Source organism: Jaculus jaculus, chromosome X (genome assembly GCF_020740685.1).
Source record: "Jaculus jaculus isolate mJacJac1 chromosome X, mJacJac1.mat.Y.cur, whole genome shotgun sequence".
NCBI classification, from domain to species: domain Eukaryota; kingdom Metazoa; phylum Chordata; class Mammalia; order Rodentia; family Dipodidae; genus Jaculus; species Jaculus jaculus.
This window is the reverse complement of record NC_059125.1, coordinates 37605105-37624257: the sequence shown is the minus strand read 5'-3', so window position 1 is coordinate 37624257 and position 19153 is coordinate 37605105. Positions and strand designations below refer to the sequence as shown.

Genomic DNA, 19153 nt, shown 5'->3' with positions numbered 1-19153 from the left:
CATTATAACTTACAGTTCTAAATACTCACATGTTTTATCACATTACGTCAACTGAAACCTGAGGCTGAAAGTTCAGGATGCATTAATTTCACTTCAGAGATCAAGAAATCAGTTTAAGGAGGCTAAAAGATTTGACTGAGGTAGTACATGTGGAATTTGAATTCAGACCTTTGACTCTGCCTAGTACTTTTCTCACTATACTATACCATATAAAATTTTACACAAGGCCCAGGGCTGGAGACATGGGTTAGTGGTTAAGCGCTTGCCTGTGAAGCCTAAGGACCCCGGTTCGAGGCTCAGTTCCCCAGGTCCCACGTTAGCCAGATGCGCAAGGGGGCGCACGCGTCTGGAGTTCGTTTGCAGAGGCTGGAAGCCCTGGCGCGCCCATTCTCTCTCTCTCCCTCTATCTGTCTTTCTCTCTGTGTCTGTCACTCTCAAATAAATAAATAAAAATTTAAAAAAAATTTTACACAAGGTCCTTTATGGCACTCTTATTTTATGGTTTATACTGATTAGAATTATATGTAAAGTTACTGTGGTAGAGAGCTCATATTAACAAGGAAATGACCTAAAATTTCTCTCTTTTCCACTGGCTATAAATAACCTTGTGAGAAAGCAAAAATAAACACATAGAATTCATGTAATGGTTCTTAATACCTACCTGTCCTGTGGTGGTTTGAATATAAATATCCCCTTTATCCCCTTAGCCTCAGGTATTATTATTTTTTTTTCAAGGTAGGGTCTTGCCCTAGCCCAAGCTGACCTGGATTCACTATGTAGTCTCAGGGTGGTCTTGATCTTAAGGTGATCTTCCTAACTCTGCCTCCTGAGTGCTGGAATTAAAGGAGTGTGCCACCACATCCAGCTTCAGGTTTTTTGTTTGTTTGTTTTGTTTTTTTGAGATAGGGTCTCACTCTGGGTCCAGGCTGACCTGGAATTAACTCTGTCATCTCAGGGTGGCCTTGAACTCATGGCGATCCTCCTACCTCTGCCTCCCGAGTGCTGGGATTAAAGGCGTGCGCCACCATGCCCGGCTTCAGCCTCAGGTATTTTTAACCAAGCTTCCTACTTAATCTCCAGCCTGTGGAACACTGCTGGAGGAAGTGCAACACTGGGCTTTGGATCTTGTCTCCAGAACACTGGGTGTTCAAAGCCCTCTTGCACTTGCTAGTGCTTGCTGGGTTCCTTCTGCTCCTGTGGATCTATGATGAAGGAAGCCAGGTACCTCTACCAGGATGAAACTTCCCCTTGAAATTGTAAACCTGAAATAAACCTTTTTGTTTCATAAGCAACTTTTGATCAGGTGTTTTGTCCCAGCAAGGAGAAGGTAATTGCACCATTTCCCATCTTAAGAGAAATTAGAATCATTTACAAATCAATCTCATAGATTCACATTTTACTACTGTAAATGATAGCATATAATGGAACCTTTTTTGTGTGTGTTACTATCAACAAAACGAAGAAACCACTGAGCCAACAGTTGTCATGAAATTGAGACTGGGGCAGAACAATATAAAGTCAAATTTAAGTTGGTTTCCCAATCCTGCAGGATATATACACACAGGCCCAGACAGCAACATGTGGTATGTCAGACTTCTTTCCACAGACCTGATTCAAAGAAAAACTTTATAGCCCAGAGAAGGAATGCAGCTTACACATTTACAAGCATACTTTGAGTCTCAAATTTAATGTCGTTACTACAGTGGATTACTATGGAATCTATATCACTTAACAGGAAAGAGAAACTTACCCCTACCCATTTTTTTTTCTGTGGCCTCAGTAGGTCCTGGATGATGATCCCCTGTACAAAGTAGAGCACATAGCAGTCAGATTCATAGATGGTGAGTCACTACATCAGATACACACCATTACAGCTGGTGTGGTCAATGTGAATGTTTCATTTCACTGCATTCTAACCTTGCTTCCCTTGCTTCTGTATCACAGATACCTAATCTCAAAGGACAAAACAGTATTCTGGAAAGCTTTATGAGATTCACATCAACTTACCATGACCTTCTTTATCTCTTATTAGTTTTGCCCTTGCCAAATAAAACTCATCAAACTGTTCACATGCTTATCTCTTAGAAAGGCAGTGATATAAACAAATTATGACAGGCAAAAATGTCAAAGGCCCAATGTTAATAATCAGGCTAGCATGTTATTAACTTGCCTGTTTCTGCCTTTCTTCAATATCATTCTGTGACAAATCCAATGCCCTTTGCAGTGTAACATGAATGGTGTCACATAGCAGGGACCTTAATCAAATTATCCCTGAGGCAGAGCAGCCCATAGTGTCATTTCCAATAAAGAGTATGAATCAATGTTCCTGGACAACTTACAACAAAAAATTTTCGAGAAAAACAAATCATAACTGCAGAGGGAAGATGTATCAGGGAAACAGAAATTCTGTTTATAGAAGATGGAGAAAAAGGACATATACAGAGAAACCAATTCATACTTAAATGCCTCATTTTCTTACAAGTTTCAATCACAGAGCTACTATTTCCTAGATAATTATCATGTTCCCAATATGGAACCAAGCATCCACACATGAGAAGTAAATTTATGAGATATATCTATATATATCTATATCTATATCTATATAATTTAAGAAAGAGCACTCACAAAATAAATACTAGACTGAGACCTGATAACTAGCTGTGTATTACTTGTTAAACAACTTTCTATTTCAAGTTCTTTGCAAAATGAAAGAGCTGAACTCTATGTGTGTTTCTTATATAATATTCTACAGGATGCTGCTCTTTGATCAAACAAATAAAAGAAATGCTGACATAAGCTTGCCTTATTATAAAAGATTTCTAAAAACATTCAAAATAACAAGGGGCAATGTGACAAAAATATAGTCTCAATCCAGTTGACCTTTTGTTTTAAGTGACATTTTTTAGGAATCTAATTCTTTGAAGCTCATTTTGGGAAACTGGGCAGGATAACTGCTGAATCCTCTAGTAACTGAAATCTTATTATTTTCTAGCAAGCCTTTAATTATATGGAACAAAATTAACATAAAGTGAATCAAGAAAGGAGGGGCTATATTCTCAGAATTTGGGAGCTAAAATGATCTTTAGAAATCATCTAATATTTTCTCGTCACTCCATTTTCTTTTGAAAGCAGCCAGACTTCCCACAAAAATCTTATGAAAAACACCATTTAATAAAATATGTTAACTGTTGAATTAGGACAGAAGCTGTAGTCCCAGTAACTGGGATTTCTCCTTGAAGTAGCTGGTATATGCAGTCATCAGAAACCCACTTTGAAGTCCAGTTACCCCAACCCTTTAGGTAAAACTATTCTGGGATAGCTTTAGGGAAAATCTGAAGTATTTTATTTATAGGAAGACCCATCACTTTCCCCAAATATCAAAGTTTTCACTGTAAACTACTACAAATGCGAAAAATAAAATAATCATTATGCAAACTTAATTATAAAACCTTTCTCATTCCAGGAAATAAAGCAACAAACTACAACAAAAGGCTGGAGAGATGATAGCTAAGCCTTTAAGAGCACTTGCTGCTTAAATATGAGGGCCTGAAACTGCTGCAGAACCCACATAAACAACTGGGCATGACTACACATTTCTGTAAGCCAGGGACTGACAAAAAAAAAAAAAAAAAAAAAAAAAGAATAAAAAACCTGGCAGCTCTGGGATGAGGAAGAGCCCTTCTCTGAAGGAAATTGGTGTAGAGCAATAGAGAAGGACAACCACCTAATGGCCTTCCCATGCACACACATGACACTTGCACATCTGTACACACGTCCATATACCATATATATACACACTATACATTAGACACCACACTACACATATTCTATACACACACACACACACACACACACACACACACACACACACACATATGCAAAAAACTTAAACATAATAAAGTAAATATAAAGAGCAGTCCATATCAAGTGAAGATTAATAGAAAAGGAGCTAAAGGTTGAAATGAGTTACTATAAGAGTTAATTGCTGAGGAGCTAAACATATCTTTGTTAGCAGATGGAAAAAAATCCCAAAGAGAGAACTGTCCAGAAAGAGCCCAGAGGGATGATAAGAAGGAAAAACAGTTCAGGCTAAAACAAAAATAAAATGGAAGTTCATTGTTAGGGTGGCATGACTACACAAATGATTGATATGCAAATTGTCATGTCTTGTTTGTTCACTTACCCCTCCCTTTGGCTATGAAAACTATAAAATGGAAATAAAATCTCAGCTTGGGGTAAGTAACCTTCATTGGAGAGCTATCTCAAGCTCTTTGGCCGCCAGGTAAATAAACGCCTCTACTTTCACTTATACTGGCATTCGAGTGATCTTTCCAGAGAATTTATGCAACAAAGACATGAAAGAATTAAGTAGGGAAGTGATGTAGCTGAGTTGGCATTTTAATAGGAGATCTGTGGCCACTGAAAGCAAAGGAATACTAAGGGATGAGAGTAACTTGGCTGGGAACAGTGATATCAGAGATACTAGATACATGTGGCAAGACTTCTTTTTTTTTTAATTTATGTACTGGTTGTCCTTCTTTAATATTTAATCATCTCTTTGAAAAGAAGCAAGCCTATTGCCATTTTTTTTTTTTTTTTAGTAGTGGGAACCACAAAGGAAAGAGCTGTGAGTCATGGGGCAAAGTTTCCTAGGAGGAATTGCTTTTTCAGAAGTTGGCATGGTTGAATTAAGAGGTATCATTTGGGACCACCATCTTCCTGAGAAAGATGAAACCAAGGAGGCAAAAAGTCACTATTTGCCTATAATCACCTCACCTTGTTATCTAGATCAGAATCTGGTTTTAACAAGAAGCTTTCCTTAGAAAGACATAGGGCTCCAAACCCCAAACTCTCTTATCTCAGGTGATCTCTTCCTGCTTCTTCTGTTGCCAGGATTTAACATGCTCCTTCCACTCTATATACTGCTGCTCTAGTCTTCAGTCCTCTCACCTGGTGAATATGTATGTATGTATGTATGTATGTATGCATGTATGTGTAAGTGAGAGAGAACTTTAGTGTTTATACATTTTTAAGCAGGAGAATTCTTTCAAAGTAATGTCAGATGTTATAAATCTTTTGCCTTTTAAAGGTAGTTGGTATATTCCTTTCTCTACTGACTCCCCGGTGTTGCAACATTAACGCTATTAAAAGGCAGTACTTTTTATTTCTGTGTGTGTGTGTTTTTTTTTTTTTTTAATTTAGTTTTGCTTTGGTTTCACTTGACCTTTGAGTTAGACATTTGGAGGAATGAACATCATTGTTTTGTTCTGGAGGGAAGTGCTTGATGGTGTTTCTTCCTCTCCCCAAAATTTGATTTAGATTTTAAAATTTGGTGCTTTTATGACAGATAAAAAATGACTTAGAGCCGGGAGTGGTGGCGCATGCCTTTAATCCCAGCACTTGGGAGGCAGAGGTAGGAGGATTGCCATGAGTTCAAGGCCACCCTGAGATGACAGAGTTAATTCCAGGTCAGCCTGGACCAGAGTGAGACCCTACCTCGAAAAACAAAACAAACAAACAAACAAAAAAAATGACTTAGCAGTACTTCAATTAAAATTACAAAAGAGACAAAACAAAAACAAAAACAAAAACAAACAAACAAAAAAGGCAGTAACAGGGCTGGAGAGATGGCTTAACAGTTAAGACGCTTGCCTATAAAGCCAAAGGACCCAGATTAGATTTCCCTAGGACCCACATAAGCCATATGTATAAGGTGGCACATGCGTTTGGAGTTTGTTTGCAGGACTGGAGGCCCTGTTGCACCCATTCTCTATGTGTGTCTCTATCTAGTGTTCTCTCTCTCTCAAATACAAAAAAACAAATATTTTAAAAAGCAGTAGCAATTAGTGTCTAGAGGGTAGATGAAGAATTTTCAGAGAGTAATCAGTGCAGGAAGCAATGGGTAGCAGAGCCAAAGTAGTCTGTGAAGAGCTTCAGATAAGAAACTGGATACAAGTCATTGGAAGACTTCCAGGGAACAGCCTATCTTTAAATGCCAAGGATCTCATTACTCTAGTTGTAACACTAATTGATATCAAGGGTCAAGGGTCCCAACACTCTAGACCTAGAATTTGTAGCATTAGTCACTGTAGATGTGAAAGCTCCCAAAACCCAAGGCTCAAGAACTATATCTAATAGACACTATAGTGGCCAATGGTCCCAACATTCAAATTTAACACTAGCAGATGCTAACTGATCTTAGCATTCACTTCTGCTGGAAGCCAAGGATTATAATAGTTGTGAGATGCCAGGGCCACTGGTTTGAACTGTAAGTTTCTGACATCTAAAGCATGGAACAATAAGTCTCTTGTTTTCAGGATTTTGTACTATAAGCTCCTACGTATGCTAGTCTACCCCTACGCCTTTGGCACTGAATAGGCTAATATTGCCAACAACAGAAGAGCTACTCTTTGCTTCTTCACAATTTCTGAGCAGAGCAAAAGGACCCCGGGCAGTTGATTGGTAACAGAGGAAAGTGTAAAACTCATGAATACATACCTTCTTCAATTTTCACAAAAATAAACACACCCATGTGACCATCACATCCAGTTCAAGGCATTGATCAGAAATGTTCTAGCATCCCAGAATTGCTCTTTTTGTTCATGCCCTTCCTCACAACAAGAGTAGCTATCAGGATGATTAGGATGTTTCCTTATACCCATAGGTTAGTTTTGCATGTTTTGGGGAAGGGGTTTGTTGAGAAAGAATAACATAACCTGAGCTATCCTTAAACTTACTATGTAACCCAGGCTGGCCTCAAAAATCACAATCCTTTTGCTTCTAACTCCCTCCCCTGCCTAGCCAAGGACTAGGATACCAGGAGAATGCCAACATGCCCAATTTACTTTTGCATGCTTTTGAACTTCACATGAATGTCATCATAATATGCACATATTTAGATAAAAGTTCTTTTGGTAAACATCATGTTGGTGAGATTGATCTATATCATATATATTGGGAGTTCATTCTCACTACTGATACCATGTTAGATATATTATTCTTTCTACTGCTGATTGACATTTGAGTTACTTCAAATTTAGATTTATTATAAATATATTCTTATAAATATCTTTTAATGAATCTCTCTATCTATTTTTATAAAGCCTAGAACTAGAATTACTTATTTACTTCTATTAAACAGTTTTCTAGTGTAGCTGTACCAACTTATAATAAAAACAGCAGCAAGCAAAGGTCCAATTTATGTGCATTCAGAAGATCTGTAGTATTGTCTTTTTTTATCTTCTGGCAGAAGGAGGTGGTATCATGTTGTGTATTTTCCCAATGAGTGATAAATTTGAAAAACTTACTGTATATTAACCTTTTAAACATCTTAATATAAAAATACATTATGAGCTTCAGGTTTTGTTTACTGAAGCATATACGTTTAAGATCAACAACAGATCATAATTTTCTAAACTAATGAGGTCCTTATGATATTGTGAAAACAAATGACTTTGAGCAATAGAACAATCATTAAAAAGAAAAATAACTAATAATAAATAATAATATTAAAATACCTAGTAAAACATGGTCCAATCTTCTAAATCAATAAATGTTTTGAGATGGAAAAATAGAAAAGCTACAAGACAAATGGAGCCTTTAAAGCAAGAATGAGATGTGGAGGTATCATGAAGACAATACATGTGGGTAGAATTCACATCTTTTAAGCAAGCCATAATACAGAAAATATCACAAAAATCATGTTAACCTTAATCACTGTCCAGAAAGGTTTTCTGAGGAAAAAATAGGGCATTTATGGTCTTTCACTTTGTTCTATAGTACTCTGTCATTTAGGGCAGTTCAGTGCTATTAGGCTAAAAGAGTTCTGCAACTAGAATAACATATCACCTCTAAGTGGTACCATTATATCACAAGGACAAAAACAGGTCCTATACATACACTTGAATAGTCTGTAAGTATATATGAATCCTTCCTTCAACCTCACAAGCCTACATTAGGTTTTACTTTCTTATGTTCTTTTAGGAGTAAATGTACTGTGACATTAACTGTTTATTTTTAGTTTACTTATTAAATTTTAATAAGATTTTTCAGATAAAATAACAATAGGTTAAAGAAAGTTAATATTGCTGGACAGGATCAATGCATAATGGACACCATGTGTGCATGAAAAAGTAGAGTAATAAACAATGTGGTTTTGGTTTTAATATTTTGGACATAATCACAGTATATAATTTTACCCCAGAATGTAACAAACTGATGTGCTTTAAATGAAGTCATAGAAAAAGTTCAGATATTCTAATTTTTTAAATAAGAAAAATCATACGTAAGAAACTCAAGAGTTCAGCAGAAGCAATTAAACTAGAAGAAATATATTACCATATGTGAAATTTTCTCCACTGTACCTGCATGCTACAAAAAGGATATGGAAGGCTGCAGAGATGGCTCAGTAGTTAACATGCTTGCCTGCAAAGCCTAAAGACCCATGTTCAACTCTTCAGATCCCATATAAGCTGGACACACAATGATGCAAGTGCACAAGGTCGCACATGTGCACAAGGTGGCACATGAGTCTGGTGTTCAACTTCAGTGGCTGGAGGCCCTGGCATGCCATGCCTTTTCTTTCTCTCTAATAATAAAGACCAGTCTATTGGGCTTGCCTCAAAAAAAAAAAAAGTTAAAGGATATGGAACAATTGTTACAAGTTGCATGAGACAAATCTAATATACCTTTGAGGTCTTAAAATCAAAGTGATTTTTAATGACATGTATTAATGTTACATCACTGTCTAACAAATCCGTAATGAAATACTTAAGCATATTACATTGAAGCTACTGAGAACCAAAATTTAATGATCTGGCATACACAATTAAACACTAGCCATAATTCCAAAGAATGTATATTTTGCAGGATGGAGTTCTTAAATAAACAAGATTTATAGTTGCTTCAATAAAGACTGTTTTGCCAGGTTCAATACTCAGCATCCTCCCAAAATTATTATAGGACTGGGGATATAGATCAGTAGTAGAATGCTTGCCTAGTATTCAGAAGGCCCTATGTTTGGCCCCTGGTAACACAAAAGAATAATAGTAACTGTTATGATTATTAAGATGAGGCGACTGGGAAATGGCTCAGTGGGTAATGCACTTGGTACTCAAATATGAGGATGTGAATTCAAATCCTTAGCACCCATGTAATGTTAAAGCAGTACTGCACCTATCTGTAATCCCAGTGCTCCTACTACAAAACAGGAGGTGGAAACAGGAAATTCCCAGGAAGCTTGTGAGATAGCTAGCCTGGAGTACACAGTGGCAAACAACCAGACGCCCTGACTCAAAAACAAAGTAGAAGGCAAGAATTGACATCTGAAGCTGTTCTCTGACCTCCACACGTGTGTCATGGCATACATATGCTCATGTTCCCACAGGAACAAAACACAAGATTAAAATTTGAAAAATAAAAAGATTGTTTCTGAGCAAAGAATAATTTCATGTATATATTGTTTAACCAATTTTGATGGAAATTTGTCTCAATTAAAGTAATAATGCTGCAAAAACAGAAAAAAAAATATATATATCCCATGAAAACATGGCAGTGAGTTTGTTAATAAAGCAAAATTAAAATACCCCTGCAGAAATGTTACTTCCGTTCTTAAAATTTACAACTTTCCCTAAAAAGTAGTCCAGAGAAATTCATGAAGGATTCCTAGGAGGAGCTGAAATTATTTGGCAATAATAATCACTACAGAGGCAAAGAAAATCTAAGGATGGCCAGGCATGGTGATGCACACCTTTAATCCCATCACTTGGGAGGCAGAAGTTGGTGTATCACTGTGAGTTCAAGACAACTCTGAGACTACATAGTGAATTCCAGGTCAGCCTGGGCTAGAGTAAAACCCTTCGTTGAAAACTCAAAAAAAAAAAAAAAAAAAAAGGATCTAAGGATGATGGGGACTTCTAGGCTGGATTTGTTTGTTATTTTTGTTTTAAAACTGCTGTTTTTTAATTGAACCAAAAAAAAAAAAACTCAGAGAAAAAGTAGTAGAGCTATGAACTGAAGTCTTAGAAATTCTATAAGTAGAAAATGAGCTTAATATTTGACTAGAAATTAGCAACCCCTAAAGGGAGATTCAATCTCAACATGATATCCTATCTCCAGGCAGGAATCATGTACATCTTGGTTGATGCTACAGCCTCATACCTGGTCCATCATCTTTTTCCTCCCATGCTGAAAATTCCCTTGACACCATAAGCCCTTTCCTCCAATTAGCTACTTTTGGTCAGGAGTTTTGTCCCAGCAATGCAATGGTAATAATGGCAATATTTATTGTGTAAAACTTATTCAATAAAACTTTATTTTAACAAAGTTAGTTTAGGGATCTTCCATTTTGTGTCCTATTTTTTTTTTTACACATACACTTTGTAAGTACCTTCTCATGAAAATAAAACATCAAAAGCATGAGACTTAAAGGCTGTATTTTATTCATGTATCATAATTTAACAAAGCCATAAATATTTTACCATTTAGATACAACTCCGTTACATATATACATTAAAAACTATATAGTCCTTGAGAACTAATTCTATTTGTTTGCTATTAATAATTAGATAGCAATGTACATTTTAAAATAAAAATTTTAATTCTCATTGCTAATTATTTCCTTGTCAATCAGAGAATGTGAGAAATGGTATTGGGGAAACTGTAGACAAAAAGATAGCTTACCCTTTGAGACAAACAAATATACATTTCTAGGAAAATGAAACATAGATATTAGCTGTTTACAAATGTACATTAATTTAGCCAGATTGACGTTAGTACATACCTGTAATTGTCTATAAAATAAAGATTTATCCTAATGCTATGAAAGTAGAATGGTCAGCACCATAGGTAGCGAGTAATACTGGTGAGGCAGCAAGTACCAACCAGGCCAGCCTATTCTGTCCCTTAATTAATTATGAAATATTTCTAGAACTGTTTCTTCTCTTAAAAAGGTTTCAGATGAAAGAAAAAGAAACTCAGGAAAGCTCAGAAAGGAAGACCCAGGACATTTTTTGTGCATTCTTTGAAATGTTCATTGTAGGGGTTACCACTAAATCAAGACAAATAAAAAGTAAAATTGTCCTTCAACTCAACACATTAAACTTAGTATTTCAGTATCAAATTCACTTTATTCATATCCTACCTAGTTTTCAAAAGAAGCAAATATGACTTAGGCTAAACCATATAAGAAAGGAAGAAAGACTTCTGGTCAAGATGGCAACCACCTAACTGTGCTGCACCTCCCTGGGGAAAGAGAAGTAAGACATTAAGGGTTTACTGAATCTTTTAGGGGAGAGAAATCTCTAATAGATTGCCAGTGGGAGGGCACACAGGGGGAAAAAAAGGGAATCACTGATTCCCTCACTCATGGGTAGCCTACCAGTCCCCCAATGCTCCCAAACAGCTGCCATATCCACAGTCCCAGCTTCAGGATACTCCCATACTTACTGTAGGAAAGGGGACCCAGGACAGCATAGTTCACCTTGCCTCACTGCGCAGGGGTGATAGCCCTGCTACCCCCACCCACACGTGACATTGGGAAGGCTCAGGCTCCATCTGTCCATATGCCCCCCCCCCATGTGTGCTGCCCACCTCCACTCATGCAAGCTTAGCCTGCTCTGCCCATTAGCCCACTTACTGCTCTGGCCATCGCCCATCCACGTGTAAGCTCAGGCCCATTCCACCTGCCCATGTGAGCTCAGGCTCACTCTGCTTGTCTGCCTGCACCAGCTCAGGTGCAATCCCCTGCCTATCTGCCATGCCAACCATTCGCTGGTGTCCTGTTGAGAGTGAGCTTAGTCTGTTTCTGTGTCCCAGTGTCCCACCACGCAAGTTTAGGTTGCTTTGGTGCTTGGCACTTCAGTGTCCCTTCCAGCTCAAGTTAAGGCTGCTTTGGCACATCAATGCATGAAAGCTCAGGCTGCTTTGGCACCCCTGCCACACAGCAGCTCAGGCTGCTTTGGCATTCCACCAAGTGAGATCTCAGACTGCTTCAACATTTGGCCTCAGGCTGCTTTAGCTTCCTGCTGTGCATGAGCGCAGGCTGATGAACCCACCCATATGTTACATCAGCACCACTCTGCCCATCTGCTTGCCTGTCGGCTAGCTCAGGCCAACTCCCCCAAGAGGCACCACTTCCCCCGCCAATCGAGACCACAGTCCTACTCGGCCAGCCCATACACTGTGATGGGCAGACCACAGCGCAAAAGAAATAACATGAAAAATCAAATGCAAGTAAATCCAGTAAGATCACCCAGTCCTACAATGGATGTCTCTAATCAAAACATAGAAGAGACATTAAGATTAGAACACCAAAATGAAGTTATGAGCAATGCAACCCTGACCATGCTACTGGTAGAACTTGTAGAAAATTAACAAAGGACTGATAATCATGTGGATGCTGTCATCACTAGACTAGACTTAATAGATAAGAAAATGGAAGGAGTTCAAAGACAATTAAGAGATATGAAGGAGAGTGGATAAAAAGAGGACCTCAAAAATCAACTGCCGATGCGAAATGCAGACATAAAGAAATGCAAGCATCAAGAAAATCAGAAAATGATGTGAAAAGGGAGCTTGACAGAGGGATGGAAACTATACTTAGAAAAGTAGTAGAAAATGCAAACCTGATTGAACAAGTCCAAAAATCTTTAGAAGCTCTCAAGAATAGAGTCAACCATGTGGAGGACAGAAACTCCAATCTGGAAGACAAGACAGAAAAAACACCTCGAGAGTTCAAAAGTTTCAAAAAGTTCAAAAATTTCTGTGAACACAACATGAGCGAATTGTGGGATACCCTTAAACGTCCTAATATTTGGATCATGGTAATACCTGATGGTGAAGAAATTTAGACCAAAGGCATGAAGAAATTATTTAACAAAATAATCAAAGAAAACTTTCACACTCTCTCAAAAGAAAAGTCCATCAAGATACAAGATACAAGTCTAACAGAACTCCAAACCGATTGGACCAAAGGAAAAACTCTCCAAGACATATTGTCATTAAGATGCTAAACATTGACACTAAAGAAAAAAATCCTAAAAGCAGCTAGGGAAAAACAGCACACCACTTTCAAAGGTAACCCCATCAGAATTACTCTAGAGTTCTCAATGGAAACCCTGAAAGCCAGAAGGGCCTGAAATGAAACACTGCAAAGTCTAAGAACCTATGGCTTCCAACCAAACCTACTTTACCAACCAAAATTATCCCTTAGAATATATGGTGAAAGAAAAACTTTCCATGACAAAACTCAGCATTACAATTATATGAACAAAAAAATCAAACCTACAGAGAGTATTTCAATAAATTCTCCACACAGAAGAATCAAATAATCAACTTCAAATGCCCACAAGAAGCACATGACAATAACCAAACTCAGAGAAGGCATAAAAAAAACATCAAAGTCCATGAAAACACCAAACCACACATACTATCACAATATGGCAGGGATCAAATGAAACCTCAAGTCATTATCTTAAATACTAATGGCCTTAATTCACCAATCAAGAGACACAGCTAACAGGATGGATCAGAAAATTGAACCCCTCAATCTGTTGTCTTCAAGAAACCCATCTCACCACTAAAGACAGATACCTCCTTGGGGTGAAAGGGCAGAAAACAATATTCCAAGCAAACAGGAATTAGAAAGAAGCAGGTGCTGCTATATTAGTATCAGATAAAATAGACTTCAAACCAAATATAATCAAAAAAGACAAAGAAGGCCACTTACTACTTATCAAGGGAATGATCCATCAAGAGGATATCACAATCATAAATCTGTATGCACCAAACACATGGGGCACCACAGTTCATAAAACAAAACCTATTCAACAACAACAACAACAACAAAAAAAAAAACCAGAAATAAGCACCAACACCATCATAGTTGGGGACTTCAATACACCCTTATCAGTAATAGACAGATCATCCAAACAGAAACTCAACAGGGAACTAAGAGAGCTCAACAAAACCATAGAGCACTTAGACCTAAAGGACATCTATAGAACTTTCCATCCCAAATCCACACACTACACATTCTTCTCAGCATCCCATGGAACATTCTCTAAAATAGATCATATAGAGGGACACAAAGTCTGCCTCCATATATTTAGGAAGACTGACATAATTCCCTGCATGATATCAGATCACAATGCTATATTGCTAGAAATTAACAACAAAAGACCCACCAAGAATCCCAATGGCACCTGGAAACTGAATAGCACACTTTTAAACAGTAAATGGATAGTGGACTAAATAAAAAAATGAAATTGAAAATTTCTAGAAATGAATGACAATGAGAACACATCATACCAAAACTTTTGTAACATAATGAAGGCAGTCCTCATGGGAAAATTCATAGCACTAACTGCCCTCATAACAAAGACAGAGAGATCCCAAATCAATAACCTAACAATACATACACATAAAGGCATTGGACAAGCAAGAAGAATCCAACCCAAAAAGCTCCAGAAGGAAAAAAAAAATAATTAAGATCAGAGCAGAAATTAATGAATTGGAATCTAAGAAAATTGACAAAACAAAGAGCTGGTCCTTTGAAAAAATAAGCAAGATTGGCAAATCCCTGGCCAATTTGAACAAGCAAAAAAAAAGGAAACACTCCAAATTAACAGAATTCTAAATGTAAAAGGAGAGATCACAACAAATATAAGTGAAATTGGGAGAATCATCAGGATTTATTTCAAAAACTTCTACTCCACAAAATTGGATAATATGGAGGAAATGGATAAATTCCTGGACATATACCATCTATCAAAGCTAAACTCAGAGCAGATTAATCTCCTAAACAAGCCTGTCACACTCATCAACACTGAAAAGTAATGAAAAACCTTCCCAAAAAGAAGAGTTCAAGACCAGATGGCTTCTCAGCTGAATTCTATCAAACCTTCATGGAGGAGCTCAAATTATGCCACACAATTGGAGATCAGAGAAAGCTCTCCAACTCCTCCTATGAAGCTAATATCACCCTAATTCCAAAACAGGCACAGATGACAGAAGAAAAGAAAACTACTGGCCTATTTCCCTGAAGAACTTCATGCAAAGATCCTGAACAAAATCCTCACAAACCGAATCCAACAACACATCAAAAGCATTATCCACCTTGATCAAGTGGGATTCATCCCAGGAACACAGGGGTGGTTCAACATATTAAAAATCTGTAAATGTAATACACCACATAAACAAGGTTAATCACAAAAACCACATGATCATTTTGACAGATGCAGAAAAGGCCTTTGACAAAATACAACATACTTCATGATCAAAACATTGGAGACAGTTGGCATGGTTGGTTTATATCCTAACATAATAAAGGCAATATACAAACCTCCTAAGGCCCAAATAATACTTAATGGAGAGAGACTGGAGGACTTCCCATTGAGATCAGGAACAAGACAGGGGTGTCCACTCTCACCTCTGCTCTTCAATATAGTACTGGAAGTCCTAGCTCAAGCAACAACACAGGAGAAGGAAATAAAAGGGATACAATTTGGAAAGGAAGAAGTTAGCTCTATTCGCTGATGACTGGTTGTATGCGTAACAGACCCAAGAGACCCAATCCCAAAACTCTTGAAGGTGATTACCTTCTATAGCAAAGTAGCAGGATACAAAATCAATGCACAAAAATCAATAGCCTTTCTAGATGCAAATGAAAAAGATACAGACAAATAAATAAGGGACATGGTTCCATTTGCAATAGCAGCAGCAACAACAACAACAAAAAATAAAAACCCTGGAATAACATTAAACAAGGAAGTAAAAGATCTATACAATGATAACATAAAAACACTCAAAACAGAAATTGAGGAGGACTTGAGAAAATGTAAAGACATCCCATGCTCCTGGATAGGCAGAATTAACATTGTGAATATGGCAACCCTACCAAAGGCAATATACAGATTTAATGCAATTCCAATTAAAATTGCAACATTGTTCTTCACAGAGATAGAAAAAAAAATGATCTCAAAGTTCATATGGAAAGGCAGAAGGCCTTGGATATCCTCAGCAAAAGAAATACCTCTGGAGGCATCATCATACCTGATATATAGCTATATTACAAAGCCATACTAAAAAAACAGCATGGTCCTGGCATAAAAACAGGAGTATAGCCCAATGAAATAGAATTGAGGACCCAGACTTTGGGTCAAGCAACTATAGCTACTTGATATTTGACAAAGGTCCTAACAATATAGTCTGGAAAAAAGACAGCATCTTCAAGAAATGGTGCTGGACAAACTGGATAACCATATGCAGGAAATGGAAACTTGATCCACACAACTTGCCATGCACTACACTCAAGTCCAAATGGATCAAAGACCTCAATATAAGACCAGAAACTCGGGTACTACTGGAAGAAAATATAGGAGGAACTTTCCATGATATAGGAATGGAAAAAGATGACCTGAACAAAACCCCAGGAGCACAGTATCTTAAACAGAATCTCAACCAATGGGATCTCATGAAGATGAAGAGTTTCTTCAAAGACAAGCATATAATAAGCAAAGCCAATAGATTACCCACAGAATGGGAGAACATATTTGCTGATTAATCAACTGAAAGAGGGCTCATCTCTAGACTCTACAAAGAACTCAAAAACTTAAACAATAAAAAGTCAAACACCCCACTCACAAAATGGGGCAAAGAGCTGGACAGGCAGTTCACAGAGGAAGAAATACAAATGTCAAACACACAATTAAGAAAATGTCTATCATCCCTAATCATCAGGGAAATGCAAGTTAAAACAACTATGAGATTCTACCTTATCCCAATAAGGATAGCAAACATCAAAAAATCAAATGAAAATAAATGCTGGCAAGGATGTGGAGAAATAGGAACCCTCATCCACTGTTGGTGGGTATGTAAGATGGTACAACAACTTTGTAAAGCAATATAGAGACTCCAAAATCTGACTATAGAGTTACCAACAGACCCTGTTATTCCCTTACCTGGTATGTATTCTAAAACCTTTAAACCTCAGTCCAGAGAGATTTGCTCAACCATGTTTATAGTGGCTCAATTCATAATAGCTAAGAGGTGGAATCAACCCAAATGTCCATCACTAGAAGAATATATAACTAAGATGTGGTATATCTACACAATGGAATTCTACACAATGGAATTCTACACAGCAATAAGAAAAAAATGACAATGAAATTTGAAGAAAAATGGTTGAACCTGGAACAGATCATTCTCAGTGAACTTACCCAATCACAGAAAGATAATTACTGCATAGTATCACTCATCTATAGCACCTAACCTGAATCTACCCAAGATGCTGACATACCCAGCAAGCATTTCGAGGACTAGACAATAGCATTGTTGGGGTTGGAGGGGAGAGCAAGGGAGGGGGTGGAGGACCCAAATCCAGACCCAAATGGCAATGGTAGCATAAAATTCTACATCCTAAAAGGCAGACCAAATGGTTGAACCTTCACCAGGCCCTTAGAGGGAACACCTGATTCACAAGACACTGGAGAGGGTACAATGAAGACTGACCTTAATCTTCTACAGCTTCTCTCTTTCTCCTCTCTAATTCTTTTAAATTAATTATCTTTTTCTTCCTTCTCTCAGTGGGCACTGACCTGTAACTCCCAGTACCAGCACGTGGCTACCATCCACAATGAGGTGTGTATCAGAGAGACCCAGAAGGTTTCCTAAAAGAAATTCTGTCAGAGTACTTGATGACCCACCAAAGGTTAGTGGTAAGACCCTACTGCTGCAGAAACCATAAGCTGTTGACACATAGATGGAGTGACATGGCTGGAAGCTGGAAGAGAGTCCCCAGAGAGCATGTCTAGAGCCAGAAGGTGCTACATGGGCGACTGGGAGAAAATGACCAATATCTGTCCAAGCAATTCATGGTCTAAACTACTTAGCAGCAAATAACCTGTGGAGATGCTCACACATGTGCAATAGAGGTGCACAACCATGGTGGGAAACCAACTGCTCCTGATTTGGCTAACTGATCTGCTCAGTGGAATAGTTGAAGCTGGGAAACAAGTCAGAACTATATCCAAACATGAGCCCGTTCTCCATTATCAAGCAACCATCATGTGCTACAAGAAGGCCTACACATACTAAATTCTCTCTATATAAAAAAGGGGTTATCCCGTTTATCTGGTGCTAACTTTATTCTCCACTGGAGAATCTGCTTCTCTTTTTCAAATAGATGCAGATCCTAAGGAGAGAACCACCCCATCATACCTCAAAAGGGCCCCAGCTGAAAATAAGAATAATTGGCAAAACAAGGAAGGGTGCTATTTTCTTGGTGAACTGGGTACCAGAAGAAGGGTAAAGGAGATCAACACAGAGAACAATCAACTCCTACCAAATCAGATATCCAGAGACACAGAGGCTCCCAATACCTCCTCACTGAAGCAGACCCAAAATGAACCCAACATGGCTCAGGGAAATATTGTGGAAGAGGGGGCAGAAAGAATGTCAGAGCCACATGTTGTGTCATGATACACAGAGACATTTCTCCTACCCATAACCATGGGCTAACTCCACAATGCATGACCCATATACCTCAACAACGAGGGGCCAGGGGGAGGGAGTAGGACATGGACGAGCCTAACAATGGTACCAACTTGACTGTATTCACTCAGTATAAAACTAGTTGATAAAAAATAAAGAAACAAAATTTTAAAAATAAAGGAATATAAAATTTTAAAATACAAAGCATTTAAAGAAAACATGACAAAAATGAAAATATAAAAGGCAAAAATACAATTCAAGTTTATAAAAGCATTCTGGCTGAAACATTCTATAACACTGATGAAAGAAAATATATACCTCTTAGTTGCCAATGCCAAGAAACATAATTAGTTACATAAGCCATGGTATTATTAACATAAAAATAGACAATCTACTTGGAAGCTTCCTTACTTATGATTTGGGAAAAAAATTACCCTGGTATCTTTAAAGGAAGTACATTGAAATATCCTTCCATAACCATACCGATACATATGTTCTAATACAATTATCTTGCTATCTTATAAGTTAGCCAATGACAAAATAGAATGCAAACAATATAAACTATATTTTTATATTTAGAAAATGGTCCACTTATGTAGCTTCATAAAACTGACAAGATACACAATTAAAATCACATCCTGTGGAATGGTCATGACAAAGGGAA

At 37.6% G+C, this 19153-nt stretch overlaps 1 protein-coding gene across 5 annotated transcripts in view; it reads right to left on the bottom strand.

Annotated features, from left to right (window-relative positions):
- The window catches only part of Prrg1 (proline rich and Gla domain 1), a 126212-nt gene that overhangs the window by 67567 nt on the left and 39492 nt on the right, over nt 1-19153 (bottom strand). For 3 of the 5 annotated variants that reach the window (XM_045141022.1, XM_045141021.1, XM_045141019.1), the window contains exon 2: nt 1751-1801. In XM_045141022.1, the coding sequence (XP_044996957.1) occupies nt 1751-1760 (10 nt within the window). In that variant the 5' untranslated portion in view covers nt 1761-1801. The remainder of the gene's footprint in view (nt 1-1750; nt 1802-19153) is intronic. The other 2 variants (XM_045141023.1, XM_045141020.1) reach the window with 1 other exon arrangement.